The sequence below is a fragment of the Podarcis liolepis genome (genome assembly GCF_965112155.1).
Source record: "Podarcis liolepis genome assembly, chromosome: 8".
Classification (NCBI taxonomy): Eukaryota; Metazoa; Chordata; class Lepidosauria; order Squamata; family Lacertidae; genus Podarcis; species Podarcis liolepis.
The window spans coordinates 1,484,996-1,501,696 of NC_139560.1; the positions used below are offsets into that span (position 1 = coordinate 1,484,996).

At 50.4% G+C, this 16,701-nt stretch overlaps 1 protein-coding gene and 1 long non-coding RNA gene across 3 annotated transcripts in view; one reads left to right on the plus strand and one right to left on the minus strand.

Moving 5' to 3' along the window:
- Positions 1-16,701, plus strand: part of LOC310713255 — a 258,239-nt gene that overhangs the window by 28,444 nt on the left and 213,094 nt on the right. The gene's annotated exons all lie outside the window — the stretch shown is intronic.
- Positions 1-16,701, minus strand: part of PPP1R16A (protein phosphatase 1 regulatory subunit 16A) — a 52,675-nt gene that overhangs the window by 17,250 nt on the left and 18,724 nt on the right. For both annotated transcript variants that reach the window (XM_083516795.1, XM_083516794.1), the window contains exon 3: positions 1,451-1,521. In XM_083516795.1, the coding sequence (XP_083372921.1) occupies positions 1,451-1,521 (71 nt within the window). The remainder of the gene's footprint in view (positions 1-1,450; positions 1,522-16,701) is intronic.

Below are 16,701 nucleotides of genomic sequence, written 5' to 3' on the forward strand. Positions count from 1 at the left end.
ACTTCAGACAGGCCCAAATTTGCATCCTTTGGGTCTAAAAACTTGCTCTCTTTTTCTTCTTTGAACAGGAAGCAGGACTCTGAAAGATGAACTCTTACACTCCGTTCCGATTTCTACGTTTATAAAATGCAACTGTTTAATTTCTTTTTTTGGGGGGGGGGTATAATTGAAAGAGGATGGGAAGAGAGGGCATAAATGACAGCTTATGAAATGGGAAGCTGCCCGCACACCCCACAAGCAAGGACCACCCCTCAGAGTAGATTGCTCCATATCATTCATGGAGGGCTTCTTGGGAGGAGGGGGGCAGATTCCCACCTAGTACAAGTGACCTTCTGCTTCCTACTCATACACACACACACACACACACACACACACACACACACCCCAGGCAAGGAAGGATATAGGCAGGGGCATGAACAGCTGAAAGAAGCTGTGGAACTCAGACTTCCACCTTCCATAGCTACAAGGCTGCACTGGCTCCTGGTGGAGTACCGAATCAGGTTCAAGGTGAGGGTTTAAACCTTTAAAGCCCTATACGGCCTAGGACCCTCGTACCTACGGGGCCGCCTCTCCTGGTATGTCCCACGGAGGACCTTACGGTCTTCAAACAAAAACATCTTGGAGGTCCTGGGCCACAGGGAGGTTAGGCTGGCCTCAACCAGAGCCAGGGCTTTTTCGGTCGTGGCCCCGATCTGGTGGAACGCTCTGTCACAAGAGACCAGCGCCCTGCGGGACTTGACATCTTTCCACAGGGCCTGAAAGACAGAGCTGTTCCACCAGGCCTTGGGCCAAGGCACAGCCTGACCCCCTCCTTGGGTCATCCTCACAGAACTCTAGCCCAATAGTTGCCATGGATTTGATTTTGAATTGATTTTAGAATGAATTGATTTTAGAATGCTGTGTTACTTTTATTGCTGTTAGCCACTCTGAGCCTGGCTTCGGCTGGGGAGGCCGGGATATAAATAAAAATGTATTATATTATTATTATTATTATTATTATTATTATTATTATTATTATTGACAGCTTCCTAAATACAGCTGGGCGACAATGAACATTCCTCCTAGGAACTCCATTATGCAAGAGGGGAGAAGGGATGGCAACCGTCTGCACAGAAGGAATTCCCACCTTGCCCTGTCCAACCTCCCCCCCCCCCCCCTTCATTTTGCAAGCGAGGGCTGGGATTAAAGGCTCAGCAGGGGCACATTTTTCAACCAGAGTTCACAGCATGCGAAGGATCAGCAGAAGGAAATTACTTCAGCCATTTGGCACTGGAGGCTGCTGCTGTTTTGCCCAAAGGGGGGGTGGGTAGCAAGCGGTGGGGTGAGCAGAGCAGAGAGGCCATAAAAGTCTATGATCCTATGATCATGCCAGGCCCTTTATACCCTGTGGCTGGCTGGCACTGATGACGAGAGGCAGGTGGGGAACCTGGAAAGCAAGCACTGGGCTCACCTGGTGCAAGGCAGTGAGGCCATCTTCATTGTACAAATTGGGGCTCAGGCCGCTCTGGAGGAACTGGCGAACTGCAAGAAACAAAAGACCCTTTTTAGACAAGCAGGAGTGCCCAGATTCATAGCTGTCAACTTTCAGATTTGAAAATAAGGGATCAGCAGCCTCACCTGTCCCGGGGACAGTCTACGGGATATCTAACAATCCGGGATAGCAGCGGGAAGCAGTGGGAAACGGCGCTGGAATAAGGGAATTTCCCGCAAATAAAGGGAAGGTTGCCAGCTATGCCCAGACTGGGTCAGGGAGTCAAAGGGAACAAGAGGGTGCAAGGATAGGAAGAGAAACAAGGACTCCCCCCTGTATAATCCACACAGATTCTGGGATCCCAATCGTTTTGAGAATGCACTGGTCGTTTTTGCACAGTACTCAGTACTTGGTTTGGGCCCCTTTTGCATCAATTACTGCCTCAATGTGGTGTGGCCTGGATGCTATCAGCCTGTAATTGATGCAAAAGGGGCCCAAACCACGTCCTGAGTATATATGCATGCTTCTGCTTCTCAGAGGTCCAATATTGCTCTATTTGCAATCCTTGTTTTGCTGATTTCATTTAATATTCTAATTTTCTGAGATTGTTAATTTGGGGTTTTCATCAGCTGTATACCATGATCATCACAATTATAACAAAGAAAGGCTTGACATATCTCGCTTTGCATGTCATGAGTCTATGTCATATATTAGTTTCTCCTTTTAAGCTGAATTACTGAAATAAATGAACTTTTCCACGATATTCTAATTTTCCGAGTTTTACCTGTACTAGCTGCTTTGCTTCTCAATATTCTCTGGTTGGCCTCTGTTATTTTCTCCTACTGATAAGGAACCTACCTAAGGACTCTATATGGGCTCTTGGATACCGCATAAGGGGAAAAGGGCAGATTTTTGTTTACACCACCACACACTGGGCAATCTGTCGGCTGCGGTTTTGATCACCTTAAAGGGCTGCTAACTCCTTTAAGGCTCTTCTTCCCTGTGCTTGGGAGGAATCGCCTTCCCGCATGACGTAACAAAGAGAGCGCAGCAGTGACCACAAACACCTCTGGCACTGAAGCGCATTGACAGTCCCGGGAGCAGCCAAGGTGACGCAGGCAGGGAGGCCACTCAGGCTGGCCAGGTTGGGTAAGTAGGTTAACACCTTGGCCTGGCCTGGCCTGGCCCAGGTTTGTAACCCAGGCTCCCTTGACACCGCAAGTTGTCGACTGTTTATACTTGGCTCAAAGAGAGCAGCCACATCCTTTGCGCTGGCTGAAACTGGAGCCTCCAGCTGGGGCGGAGCCTGGGCAAGAACGGGCGTTTAGGGTGCATGTCAGCAACACAACAGGCTTAAGATGCGCATCACTAAGTGTCAGATGCTGCTGGTGGTTGCTCGTGAGTAACCAAGTAGGACTCTGATCTGGCTTTTATAGGTTTTATTCCTCAAACTATTTACAGTAAGTGAGAGCTGGACCATCAAGAAGGCTGATCGCCGAAGAATTGATGCTTTTGAATTCTGGTGCTGGAGGAGACTCTTGAGAGTCCCATGGACTGCAAGAAGATCCAACCTCTCCATTCTGAAGGAAATCAGCCCTGAGTGCTCACTGGAAAGTCAGATCGTGAAGCTGAGGCTCCAAGACTTTGGCTGCCTCATGAGAAGAGAAGACTCCCTGGAAAGGACCCTGATGTTGGGAAAGATGGAGGGCACAAGGGGAAGGGGACGACAGAGGACGAGATGGTGGGACAGTGTTCTCGAAGCTACCAGCATGAGTTTGACCAAACTGCGGGAGGCAGTGGAAGACAGGAGTGCCTGGCATGCTCTGGTCCAGGGGGTCACAAAGAGGCGGACACGACTAAACGACTAAACAACAACATTTACAGTGCAGATCTACCAAGTTCATGTCCGTCTCAGTCACTTGCAGAATCTGGGAGTGGCCCCTTCCAGCTTCTCCCCCAACGTAAGAACTTCGGCACCCCAAGCCTCCTCCTCCCCTCCTTGCGTTTCACCCCTCTGCGCAATCTGGGTGACGGAAGGGGTGTGCGTCCCTCCTGGCCAGGCTGGCGAGATGAGGTGCAAGGGCTCTCAGCAGCATCCTTGAGCCCTTTCCTCGCTCGGCTGGCCCCTTCCCTCTCTTCCCCACTGGAGGTGTGGCTCCTCAGGAGTTTCGGAGGCTCTCTGTATCCCAACGGCCCCCCCGCCTCCCTCCCCGGTTCTGATGGCCGGATCCAGGAACTGAATAAACCCTCACCTTGACCAAAACAAAACCAGCCCCTTTGCCAGAAGTGAAGGAGTGGGCAGCCCAGGCAGGGGGGAGGATGAACCATGCTCCCCCTTCTCCATCACAGGCTGACAAGGGGCAAGCAGGCTGACTTAAGGGTTGCATCCTGGTGGCAGCAGCACTGCTCGGCAGCAGCCCAACCACCCCCTTGGCTCCACAGAGCTGCGAAGGGACCCAGAGCAGGGGTCAGCACCCTTTTTCAGCAGGGGACCGGTCCACAGTCCCTCAGACCATGTGGTGGGCCGGACTATATTTTTTTTCAGGGGGAAATTATGAACGAATTCCTATGCCCCACAAATAACCCAGAGATGCATTTTAAATAAAAGGACACATTCTACTTGTGTAGAAGCACCAGGCAGGCCCCACAAATAACCCAGAGGTGCATTTTAAATGGAAGCACACATTCTACTCAAATGAGATAAAGCCAGACAGAAACACACAAACCCCGGGCAGATCACAGCTAATCGTAATCTTTTACACTGTACAAAGTTTACATCGCCTTTAACGAGTCCTAGTGTTATGAGAGAGGGAGGGGAATTTTTCTCAAGCAAGTGTCTGGAACAAGGCAGGCTCCTGAGAGCCTTTGGGGGCCCTCTGACCTCCCCCAGCCCCAACGGAGGCCTTACTTGTGTAATAAAAAAATTTAAGGTCTCATATATATATAATAAATGTTCATAAGTGTACCAAGCAAACACGTACATAAATATATAAACCACACATCTGGAGCAGCACAGGAAAACAGCCCTGGAACCAATTTGACTCCCAAACTGACCAAATGTTTCCTCTGCAAGGAGGGAGGGGGTGAGGGAACCTTCCCATTGTCTCAGGAATTGGGTAATCGCCATCTCAAAGGAATGGCCAGACTACCGGAAAAGGCAAGGAGATAAGGCATTATCAGATAACCTGGCAGACAGGAAAAACAACAACATTCAAATTTCTGTTGCAGACCGCCTTTTCTGTGATGTAGTATGATGTATCTGGGGGGTGGTCTTGGGCTACACCCCTTCTGTGATGTATGTATGATTCAGGGATTAAGTAGTTATAATAACAAAAGAGTGGCCAAAACCCAGATAATGCAATCAGGTAACTTGCCAGACAGGAGATAAACAACACGCTCAGATTTCTGTTGCAGACCGCCTTTTCTTTGATGTATGTATGAGGTTTCTGGGGGTGGTCTTGGACTCCAGGGCGGGCAATTTAAAATGTCTATATAAGGGCGGACACACCTTTGTTCTGGGTCTTCCTCCTCCTCCTTCTGCGTGTGAGGGGAGCACCCTGTTGCAACAGATCAATAAAGATCAGGCTTACTAGCTGCTTTGCTTCTCAATATTCTCTGGTTGGCCTCTGTTATTTTCTCTGACCGATGGAGAACCTACAAAGGACTCTCTAAGGGCTCTTGTGTCCCCCATAAGGGAATAAGGGCAGGTTTTGTTTGCAACATTGCCACAGGCAGGCAGGCTGCAGCGTTCATCTGGAAAGCCTGCCCCACTGTGACCCCAGGCAGGACCTCGCTCACGTCAGGAGGGTCACAGCATGGTCAGGAAGGAGCGGTGTGGCTGCCACGTGACTCCCTCACCGGGGCTCTGATTGCTATTGAAAGAGGAACGATTTTGTCCGTGTTGCCCTGCAGAATGGAACAATAATCTGCGCTGTGTGACCTCAACATCGCAGCTGTGAGCCGGACGCTTAAATTAAACAGTCAGATGCAATTAAAAAAATCAGAGCTAAAACCCAAGAGGGTGTGTGGGTGTTTTGTTCTAGCAAAGAGAACCTCTCATGCTAACCACCGCAAACCCTGGAGAACGTGAGCCACAAATGCTTTTGGGAGAGGCAGCTCAAGGGCAAAAGGAGGTCCTGTTCAGAAGGGCCTAGACACAATTCTTTGTGGTCTCCCTAAGAAATCTCACTTAACTCCAGTCACCAATGCAGGATCACCCATGTGACTCTGGGCAAACTGGGTATGTGGTTTCATACCAAGCAAATGCCGCAACACAGACACCCTTCTGCTTTTCAAGATGATGATGATGATAATAATATATTATTATTATTATTATTATTATTATTATTATTATTATTATTATTATTATTATTATTACTTTTATTATTATTATTTATACCCCGCCCATCTGCCTGGGCTTTCCCCAGCCACTCTGGGCGGCTTCCAGCAAAATATTAAAATACAGTAAGGCATCAAACATTAAAAGCTTCCCTAAACAGGGCTGCCTTCAGATGTCTTCTAAAAGTCTGGTGGTTGTTTATCTCTTTGACATCTAGTGGGAGAGTGTTCCACAGGGTGGGAGCCACCACCGAGAAGACCCTCTGCCTGTGTCAGGGGTTCAGGGACAGAGGCACAGGGGAGGCAGGAGATGGAGAGCGATGGGGATGAATCGCAGGACAGCGAGGAAGAGGATGACAATGACTCAAGGCATTCCATGAGTCTTTCCAGCGAATCAGAGGATTCCCAGAAGGGGGCGCCGGTGGTCAAGGCAAGGGGAGCCCCAGGGGAGACGTGTCAGGAGCAGGGGGCCAGTGGGGGATCCCAAAGTGGCAGCTGGGCGTCTGCACCAGCCTCCCCGCCAGAGTGCAGCGAAGGGGGTGGAGGTTCCAGTGTATCAGGAGAAGCAGCTCCGGCAGCAGAAAGGGAAGGGGGGTCGGAGCAAGCCACCCTCCCGGAAGGGGAGGGGAGTAGTGAAGGGAGTAGTGTAACTGTCAAAAGGAAGGTTAGAGGTTGGGCGCGCGCGCCAAGTTCAAATGTGGAGGCGCGCGGAAGAACAGGGAGCCCGGAGGAGGAGCCAAGTCCCAAAGCCCGCAGGAGGGAGGGAGAGCCGTCTGGGGATTCCACGGCAGGGGAATCCAGGAGGGGCGGAACCCCAGCGGGCAGGAAGACCCTGCGGAAAAGGAAAGAAAGGAAGAGGTGGAGCAGCGTAAGCCTCTTAAACTGGTGTAGGGGAGGGACTGGTTCAGAGGGGACTTCAACGGTCTAAGCGTAACAGACGTGGGGCTGCGCGCCTCGGTTGTGAAGCAAACAATGAACTGCAATAAACACCTTTGTATATAAGAAGAACTTGGCGTTGGTCTTTTGTGAGCTGAGACCTGAGGCAGCCTTGACAGCCTGGTTCCCTGTGACTTGGCTTCTCGCAGGGAGGGAACTGCCAGAAGGCCCTCGGCGCTGGACCTCAGTGTCCAGGTAGAACGATGGAGGTGGAGACGCTCTTTCAGATGTCAGATCACAGCCAATAAATGGATAAGGGCAACAGGGGGACAGGACAGGAACACCGGCATCCCTCTTGGAGCCAGAAGAGACCCAAAGGGGTTATCTAATCTTGCAGGAGCCCCAAGTATGGCACAGTGGTTAGAGCGCCGGACTAGGACCTGGGAGACCAGGGCTGAAATCCCCACTTGGCCATTAAGTTCACTGGGTGGCACTGGGGACCAGGCACAGTCTCTCTCAGCCTAACATACCTCACAGGGTTGGTGTGAGGATAAAATGAGAACGACATAGGGCCCTTGAGCTCCTTGGAAGAAAAGCAGGGTGCAAATATACCGTATTTTTTGCTCTATAAGACACACTTTTCCTCTCCTAAAAAGTAAGGGGAAATTTGTGTGGGTCTTATGGAGTGAATGCAGTCTGTGCCGCTATCCCTGAAGCCAGGAGAGCGAGAGGGATCAGTGCGCACCAATCCCTCTCGCTCTCCTGGCTTCAGGGATAGCCACGGAAAGCCTCCAGAGCGCAGCGGGATTGCTCCTCCCGTTGTGCTCTGGAGGCTTTCCATTGTTTTCGCTGAAGCCAGGAGAGCAAGAGGGATCGGTGCGCACTGATCCCTTTTGCTCTCCTGGCTTCAGGGATAGCTGCGCAGCACCCCTTCAGCAAAGCGGAAGGAGAAACGGAGCCCCTTCCATTTCTCCTCCCGCTTTCCTGGAGAGGCGCTGCGCAGAGAGGGAGAGAATTTTTTTTTCTTGTTCTCCTCTAAAACTAGGTGCGTCTTATGGTCGGGTGCATCTTATAGAGTGAAAAATATGGTAATAAATAAGGAACTCATAAACTTCAGAGCTCTAAATGTTCAACGCAACAAGCTTCCTTCTTGCCAGCCTGGAGTGCTACCCAAAGCATATTATGACAGAGCAAGCAAGCACATCATTGGAACCTACGGTAATTCTTTTCTTTTAACTAGTCCCTTGATTTTATCTCTGCTATGACTTGTCTCCTCCCAGTATTTTTAAGTTTATAGTAATAATAATAATAATTTCAATCTATATCCTGTTTTCCTCTCAAGGGACTCCAGGGCAGCAGACACAACAATGACAAAACATTAAAACCAGTTAGAAACTTTCAAGAAGTTTAAAATGTTCTAAACACATTACCTCAACCAATAATTCCAGAGTTGCCAGGAACACTGCCCTTTGGCCATCAAATGCCTAGGCCACCAGGACTGTTTTCCAATTCTTCCTGAAAGTTACTTACGTTGGAGACAGACTTGCCTCGCTAGGGAACCACCACGGAAAAGGCCCTGGCATGGGTCAATGCCAACGCAGAAGCCCTCAGTACCTGTGTCACCACCAAAGCCTCTTCAGCCAATCACAGCTGGCGCAGTGCTTTCAGCACCCACAACACGTGGTCCCCTCATTCCGAAAGGGATTGCAAACTGCCTTGAGCTTATGTGTTTTTAAATGGAAAGGTACATAAGGCTGATACTGTGGGAGGCACCCGCTTGGACAAGAAGGAGCCTTTTTCTCACTCTGTGGTTGCCTCAGGGCAAAGAGTCGCACGAACAGTCCCAGAGCTGGTGCCACAGGCACAAGGAGCTGGGAGACATGCAGAAGAGAGCAACCAAGATGACCAAAGGAAATGGTTGAGGGACTTGGGGGTGTTCAGCCTGGATAAGAGGTGACTGAGAGGAGATGGAATCATCGAAATGTAGAGTTTAAGCGACTGCGAGGGTCATCCAGTCCAAATCCCTGCAACTAGGGCCCTGTGGGACTTGACATCTTTCCGCAGGGCCTGCAAGACAGAGCTGTTCCTCCTGGCCTTTGGTTTGGACTCAGTCTGACCCTTATGTTTCCCTCCCCTTTATGGTTTTGATCTATGGACTACTTTTAAAATGAGGCTGCATTTAAAATTGCATTTTAACCTGTATTTTAAATTGGGTTTTTTTCCCTATTATGTTTTTACTGTAAATTTACTGGTGTTAGCTGCACTGAGCCCAGCTCTGACCAGGGAGGGCGGGGTATGTATGTATGTATGTATGTATGTATGTATGTATAAATAAATAAATAAATAAATAAATAATATTGCAGGAATCTCAGCTAAAGCAACCATGACAGATGGCCATCAAAGCTCTGCTTAAAAACCTCCAAGGTAGGAGAGCCCACAACCTCCCGAGGGAGACCGATATGATAGCCATTTTCCGATATCTGAAGGGCTATCCCATGGGAAATGGAGCAAGCTTGTTTTCTCCTGCTCCAGAGGGTAGGATTCAAACCAATCCATTCAGGTTACAAGAAAGGAGATTCCAACTCAACGACAGAAGACCTTTGATGGCAAGAGCTGACAGCAGGATGGACTCCTTCAGGAGTCTACCTGTCTGAAGTCTACCTGTCTGAAGCTACAGCCAAACCAGTCCTCCCCGCCGCCACCTCAGCAGCTGACTCCTGGTGCTGGCTCTGGAACTGTCCCTCCTGGCAGGGTCACCCAGGAGTCCCAAGCACCACAATGGGACCAAGGCTAGCGAGGTCCGAGGGCGAACAACGGCAACCATGTCTGTTCTCCAAATCCCAAATGCAATATTTAAAGGCCACTGTCACTTCCAAATCCAGCCAAGCAAAAAGAGCAGCAATTTGTTCCACATTTCCTGTGTGCCTTGGAGGCTCAAGAGCCAAGGCCTGACAAACCCAAGTGAGCCAGAGATCCAGGAAATCAAGGCCAGCGAGAAGGAAGCCAGTCTTGAAAGCAGCACGGGAAGAGTTTGGGTGGGAGGTTTTCTCAAGTGCAAAAAGGTCCCCAGAGAGACGGCTGAGGCCAAACCGCAAGCCTTTGTGCACACCTAGAAGCTGGATGCGGTCCAAGGGCGAGGGGTGTGTTTTCCGGCCCCAACCCCTTATGAAAACACCTGCTGTCTTCCAGCCAGGAACCTCTCCCTGCCAACAGAAACTCGCCAGAAACCCCGAGGCAGAGGGGAAACACCTATGGAGGCAGCAGGAACTGGCCCTGTTTATGCACCAAGGGGATGCAGTCAATATTGAGTCATAGAATCATAGAATGATAGAGTTGGAAGAGACCACAAGGGCCATCGAGTCCAACCCCCTGCCAAGCAGGAAACACCATCAGAGCACTCCTGACATATGGTTGTCAAGCCTCTGCTTAAAGACCTCCAAAGTAGGAGACTCCACCACACTCCTTGGCAGCAAATTCCACTGTCAAACAGCTCTTACTGTCAGGAAGTTCTTCCTAATGTTTAGGTGGAATCTTCTTTCTTGTACTTTGGATCCATTGCTCCGTGTCCGCTTCTCTGGAGCAGCAGAAAACAACCTTTCTCCCTCCTACGGGTGTTCAGTGGTAGAATGGGTCGAGTCGATCAAACATAGGGTGGCAAGAGGGGCACTGAAGCAGCAATGGGAGTGCAAGATGGCACAAGGGAGGGGTTCTATGGACTCAGCAGCCACGCAGCATGAAAACCCCATCAGCCCAATTCCTCTTTATCAATTGCATCTCAAGGGGAACAAGGGAAAGCTTGGCCTGCTGTCTCAGATGCCTTCAGAGTGTGTCCTGGGCCTCCTTCCAGAATCATCCCACTTCCCTTCAGACTCACAGAATCATAGATCAGCAGAGTTGGAAAGGTCTTGTGGGCCATCTAGTCCAACCCCCTGCAATGCAGGAATCTCAGCTAAATCACACATGCCCAGACTGCATAAGGGCCACTGCAGAGAGGCAGGTCAGTTGGGGTGGGTGTCACCTCTTTGGGGTCACCGTGAGGCTAAAGGCACCCCCCTTTATGTTCATATAGTTGGATTATTATCCAGTAGGAGAAAGTGAGTGGTCCATTATTGGATGGTAATTGGCACTAAGTTTTTTCTCACTGCTCAGAGAGGGAAACTGATCTGTTAGGTTCCTCTGTGTTGCAACGCCACTTAATACCAGTCTATGAGACTGGACTGGTACAGAGTCAGGCCCTCCCTGGGAGGGTGACAAGGAAGGGATGCTTATGATGCTTCTTGCTTCAGAGACAGAAGTGGGGAAATGAGCTGGCTGTAGACGATGCTTGATGCTGCCAGGGATTCTTCATGGACTAGACATTCCCTTTGCGGCAAGTGGTTGGTTGGGAATGAACTGCGTTATGGGGGTGGCTGATAGGAATGGCTGAGAGAGACTGGTATGTGGGGGCCCGGGGGGGGGCAAGCAAGGTTGTGCTTTGTGAAACAAGAGTGTGGAGAGAGGCTGAGGGTGCAGCCTCTAAACCCAGCGGTTTTGCTCAGCCGCTAATGAGTTTTGTAACATGTGATTTCCTTTCAGGCGTTTAAGAGGATGTTTTGTTTTGTTCCTAATCAGGCCGCTTTACAACATGGACTTTCATTGCATTTTTGCATTCGATTTTCACTTGCAATGCTTCATCTCAATATCTTGTAATGCTGTAGCTGTGATGTTTTAAGGCATCCTTTATCTGTTTAAAGATATTGTTTCTCTAAATAACTTTCAGTGCTGCTTTTGTGGATTTGCGACTCAATGTCGTGAGAGTTTGCAGCAGTGATGGTATGAAGGATCCCATTGTTCTTGCTGGCCGAGCAGGACTAGATCACTTTCGGGTGAACACATGAGGACAGGCTTCTTCAAGGGAAGAGAACAGCTCAGAAAGGCAACCAATTGCCTAGGGTGGTGGGCTCTCCCTGGCTGAGGGTCTTCAAGCAGAGACAGGACAAACCATCTCTTGGGGATGCTGATGCTCTGGATTTCTTGCTAAAGGTGGGGAAGGGGATGCACTAGATGGCCAGCCTTGATGCCAAAATCCAGCATCTCCTGAGCTCTGCGAGTGAAGCTTTCTCCCGATTGAAGTGCAGAGTGTTTGAGGACCGGGACATTCGCAGGGAAACCAAAATGCTTGTTTACAAAGCTATTGTACTGCCAACCTTACTATATGCTTGTGAAACATGGACCACTTATAAACACCATCTCCAACTCCTCGAAAGATTCCATCAATGGTGTCTCCGAAAAATTTTACACATCACTTGGGAAGACAGGCGAACTAATGCCAGTGTACTGGAAGAAGCAAAGATCACCAGTGTTGAAGCAAAGATTCTTCAACATCAACTTCGTTGGACTGGTCATGTTGTGCGGATGCCTGATTATCGTCTTCCAAAGCAACTACTCTATTCCAAACTTAAAAATGGAAAGCGTAATTCTGGTGGTCAGCAAAAGAGGTTTAAAGGCTGTCTCAAGGCAAATCTTTAAAAATGTAGTATAAACATGGACAACTGGGAAACACTGGCCTGCGAGCGCTCCAGTTGGAGAACAGCCTTTGCCAAAGGTGCCATGGGCTTTGAAGACACTCGAACTCAGGACATAAGGGAGGAACATGCTAGGAGGAAGGCACGCTTGGCAAATCCACACCATGGTCAACTCCCACCCGGAAACCAATGTCCCCACTGAGGAAGGACGTATGGATCCAGAATTGGCCTCCACAGTCACTTATGGACTCACTGTTAAAACTGTGTTTATAGAAGACAATCTTACTCGGCTACGAGGGATCGCTGAAGAAAATGAAGAAGATAAGGTCTCCCCCACCTCTACGATGCCACAACTGAACTGCCTGCTCTTTCCCCCTCCCTGGAAATCTGGCACTACTAGACAGCTAGGAAGCCCACACTCTGCAGACATAACAAGAGACATCACTCAGAGGAAATGCATTCCACATGTGCTACTGCTGTTCCTGAAGATGCAGCTTCACTGACTGTAGTTTAGATCGACTGCAGCTGCCTTTCTTATTGTAAGACAGGATCGTGATCTGACTTTCTGCCTCTTGCGTTTTGAAAGTCACGCATTATCATCCGTTGCAATTTCTCCTGCATTTCCTGTTCTTGCTATGATGATTTAGTTATGGAACTCCCATACCGCCTGTGTTCCCAAACACGCAAATATTCCCACCTCTGGGGGCATTTTCCTTCCCTGGCGCAGGGGCTCTCCCCTCAAGCCACCTCCATTAAGGCTCTGCAGTTTTGCCAGGCAAATGCTTCCTGTGTTGCTAACCGGAGCCCTCAGCACTCAGCCATCAGCAGGCAGGCAAAGCATCAAGTGGGCTTCAGCCTTTAGGAGCCTCTGCCCCTCACTGTGGGGGCCCGGGGGCCACCCCATTGTTGCTTCAGGACCGCAAGGGAGCAGGACTTCCTCCTCAGCTGCCCAGAAGGTCAAGCACACAGCTCCCTTGCCGGAGTTATTACAGCTAAGCCAGAACAGCTTGTTCCTGCCATGGCTCCATGTGTCCACTGTCAACAGACACAGCTCACCCACGTGACACGCTCCCCGCAGCCAGCCACCCCTGCACCTAATGGCCTGTTTTGTACACACTTTTTTTTAAAGCTACCCATCAGCAACCTTCCAGCGCCCCCAGTTCTCATCATGCACTGTGTGTGCTTTCCTGCATTTGGTAAATGCCACTCATGTCTGCGAGAGACCATCAACCCTGTTTCAAAACAACAGACCTGGTTGCCAGTTCGTTTCCGGGGTTCCAATTCAATGTGCTGACTCAGGGCCCAAACACCTGAAAGGCCAGCTGCACCTCTGGTGCCGAGATCAGCAGAGATGCAGGTGGCTCGTTCTGGGCTCCTCCTTACAAACGCAAGGACAGAAATGCCCATGTTTTGCTTTAAAATGAGACGTGCTTCCCCACAAGCCGCAGCCAGTGGCGCCCTCCACATTCCACACATTCCCCAAGTCCTAAGCTCAGCCGCCTGACCACAGCAGGTCCCTGCTGGGGAGGGGGAGTGCAACATATACTGCCTCTGGTGGTGATCCCACATCCTGGATTAATGCTTCAGGAGCATTTCATTGGGGGTGGGAGAGACACAATTACATGCCCCTGTTGTCAGTTTCAGGGCATTAAAAGAGAAATAGATGGGTTCTTGGATGGAGATGTCATTGGCTCAGCAACTGTAGGAGACACAGAGCCCAGAGGCAAAAGGCACGGCCTGGACAGAGCGTGGGTGGTCTGGTCTGGGCCAGGGGCCAGGAGACTCCCTGGTCAGCATTCTGCCGGGCGCTCCAAGTGCTAAGGGTCAGCCAGGTGAAAGGGTCAGGGCCAGAGGAGGGGTCATGGCTGCAGAGGCCAAAAGCTCTGTCCTCTAGGACCGTAACGCTGGCAGCCTTCCCTGAAGCCACACGTAATTATCGGCTCCATTCTTCCACCGGCAGCCAAAGTACACTCCGAGCGGATCCAGCTGTTTAAAATTATTTCTATTTTCGGCTCATCCGCCTTTTCATTCAAGGATCACGTTTTGTCATTAGCTAGCCTAAGAGAGGAAGAGTCGGAGGCCGAGAGCGAATCGTAAAAACCCGGCAAGCTCCTTGGCCTGCGCCTCTGCCGCGGGAGGAAGTCAAGGGGGAGCCACTAAACACAGAGAAGGGAGAAGCCGCAGCAGAGACAGACTGCGCCTCGGCACCACAGAGCAGAGCGTGGTGGCAGCTGACCGCTGCCTGCTGAGCTTGCATTTTCTTGCTCTTGCAGCCCTGAATTGAAGGGCAGGAATGGGGGGAGAAGAGATCTGCAGATTTAACTTTTACCAAAGTTGCGCCGTTGGCTGCGAGGTTGTGCCATTGCTAAATGTGGTCCCTTGCACAGCCAATGCAAGTAAAAGTGAGTCTCTGCCCCAAACAGCTTACAGTATAGATTTACGGCATGGCACAGGGGACTGACTACTAAGTGTCCAAAGCTGCCAAGGCTCAGAAGTTCCAAACTAGAACACTTTTCTTTTCTTTTTTTACTAACAGGAGATCCGCATAGCCCAGACGTTCTGTGACTACTTGAGCTTTCCTGGAGAGAAAAGGCTTTCAATGGCTACTGGTCAGGATGGCTCCACGTTCCCTCCAGGTTCAGCCCGCCTCTGAATGCAAGACTCCTGCTCCTGCTCGCCTGCCCTGCCTGGGGGCTTCCTGTGGCATCTGGCTGGAAACAGGATACTGGACTAGGACGGCTTTTTCCAGCAGAGATGCTCACATATTTAAGCCTTGCTGAGCTCAGGGCTACCATGTGTGGTTCTCAACCTGCTGATTCATTCATTAGGAGCTCAAATGTTTGAAAAGTAAGTTTGTTGGTCTAAACCAAGCGTAGGCAAACTAAGGCCTGGGGGCCGGATCCGGCCCGATCGCCTTCTCAATCCGGCCCACGGACGGTCCGGGAATCAGCGTGTTTTTACATGAGTAGAATGTGTACTTTTATTTAAAATGCATCTCCGGGTTATTTGTGGGGCATAGGAATTTGTTTATTATTATTTTTTCAAAATATAGTCTGCCCCCCCCACAAGGTCTGGGGGACAGTGGACCGGCTCCCTGCTGGAAAAGTTTGCGGACCCCTGGTGTAAAGAGCAGCTGCAGCCCTGCCTGGAGCCGGCAAGGAAGCTGAACAAGTCACCTGGGCACAGACTCCTCACGCAGAGATCAGAGGTTGGGGCAGCAAAAGAGCAAATGGATAGGCAGGACAACAAACATGCCTCCAAGTCAGAGGAAACAGGTCCTCTACCACAGGTCGCCCCCCCGTCGCCCCCGCCTTCCAGTGTGAATATCTGAGCCACCTGCATGTCCCACTGCGATCGCAGAACCTTCTTTGGGCTGCCCGTCCATCTGTGTGTCTCACTGCAAAGGAATAGAGCACATCCTTTGCGTGCAGAAGGTCCTGGGTCTAATCCATGGCATTTCCTGAGATGAGCCTGATGGAGGAGGGCAGTGGGCCCATCTAGCTCAGCCATCTGCTCTCAGTGGCCAACCAGAAGCCTGGTAACATCCCAAAATCTTGGAGAGCTGCTACGCATCAACAATCCTGGGACTTGACGGAACAATGGTCAGACTCTGGATAAGAAAACTTTTATGTTTTCTTGCTAGGGTCTTTAACGGGCCTTTTATGGACAGTGGATGCTTGGGTTGCGAACATGATCTGTACGGGAGGCACATTCGCAAGCTGCTGCGTTCGCAACCCGCAACAAACACGTTCAGGTCGCAATTCAGCACTTCTGTGCATGCGCAAAGTGCAATTTAGTGTTTCTGCGCATGCACGAGTGCCAAAATCTGGAAGTAACCTGTTCCGGTACTTCCGGGTACGGCACGGTGTGCAACCCGAAAATGCGCAACCTGAAGCGTCTGTAGCCCAAGGTATGACTGTACATATCTTTTAACATTTGTACCATCGGATCCTCTGGGCTGGGGAAGATGGACAAATAAAACGAAAAGCCTCTCGCTTGTGACTGCAGAAGACTTGCTTCCTTGTGGAAGCCTTTCAAATATGTGAAAACTGCAATTTTGTCTCTGCTTGACCCCTCTTCCTGCAAAGCTCCACTTGTCACATTTCTCTAAACCTCCCTCAAATGTTACTGAGCGGGGAGGAGGGAGCCCCATGGACGGGCACAGCCAGGATACGGCCTACCCACCTCATAGGCCACTGAATGGGAAGGGGGGCATGGCAGAAAGAGGAAACTGGCAGTGCCAACCGGGTCTGGCTTCTAGTTTCTGCAACACGCCAGTAAGTCTTATCGAAGAAAGGCAGCAAGCTTGGGAAGAAAGGCAGTGGACTGGGGTGGTTTTTTGGGGGGGAGGGGGGGGAGGTCATTCAGTGGATAAAGATACCACTGAAGAACCCAGGAAGATTCCACTTCCTGGGAGAGCCAGGCAGCTTCAGCTGGTCAACTAACCATTATGCTTTTAAAAATGTCAAGCACCCCTGTTGCTCTCCACTGAAGCCCCTCCAGCGACACTTA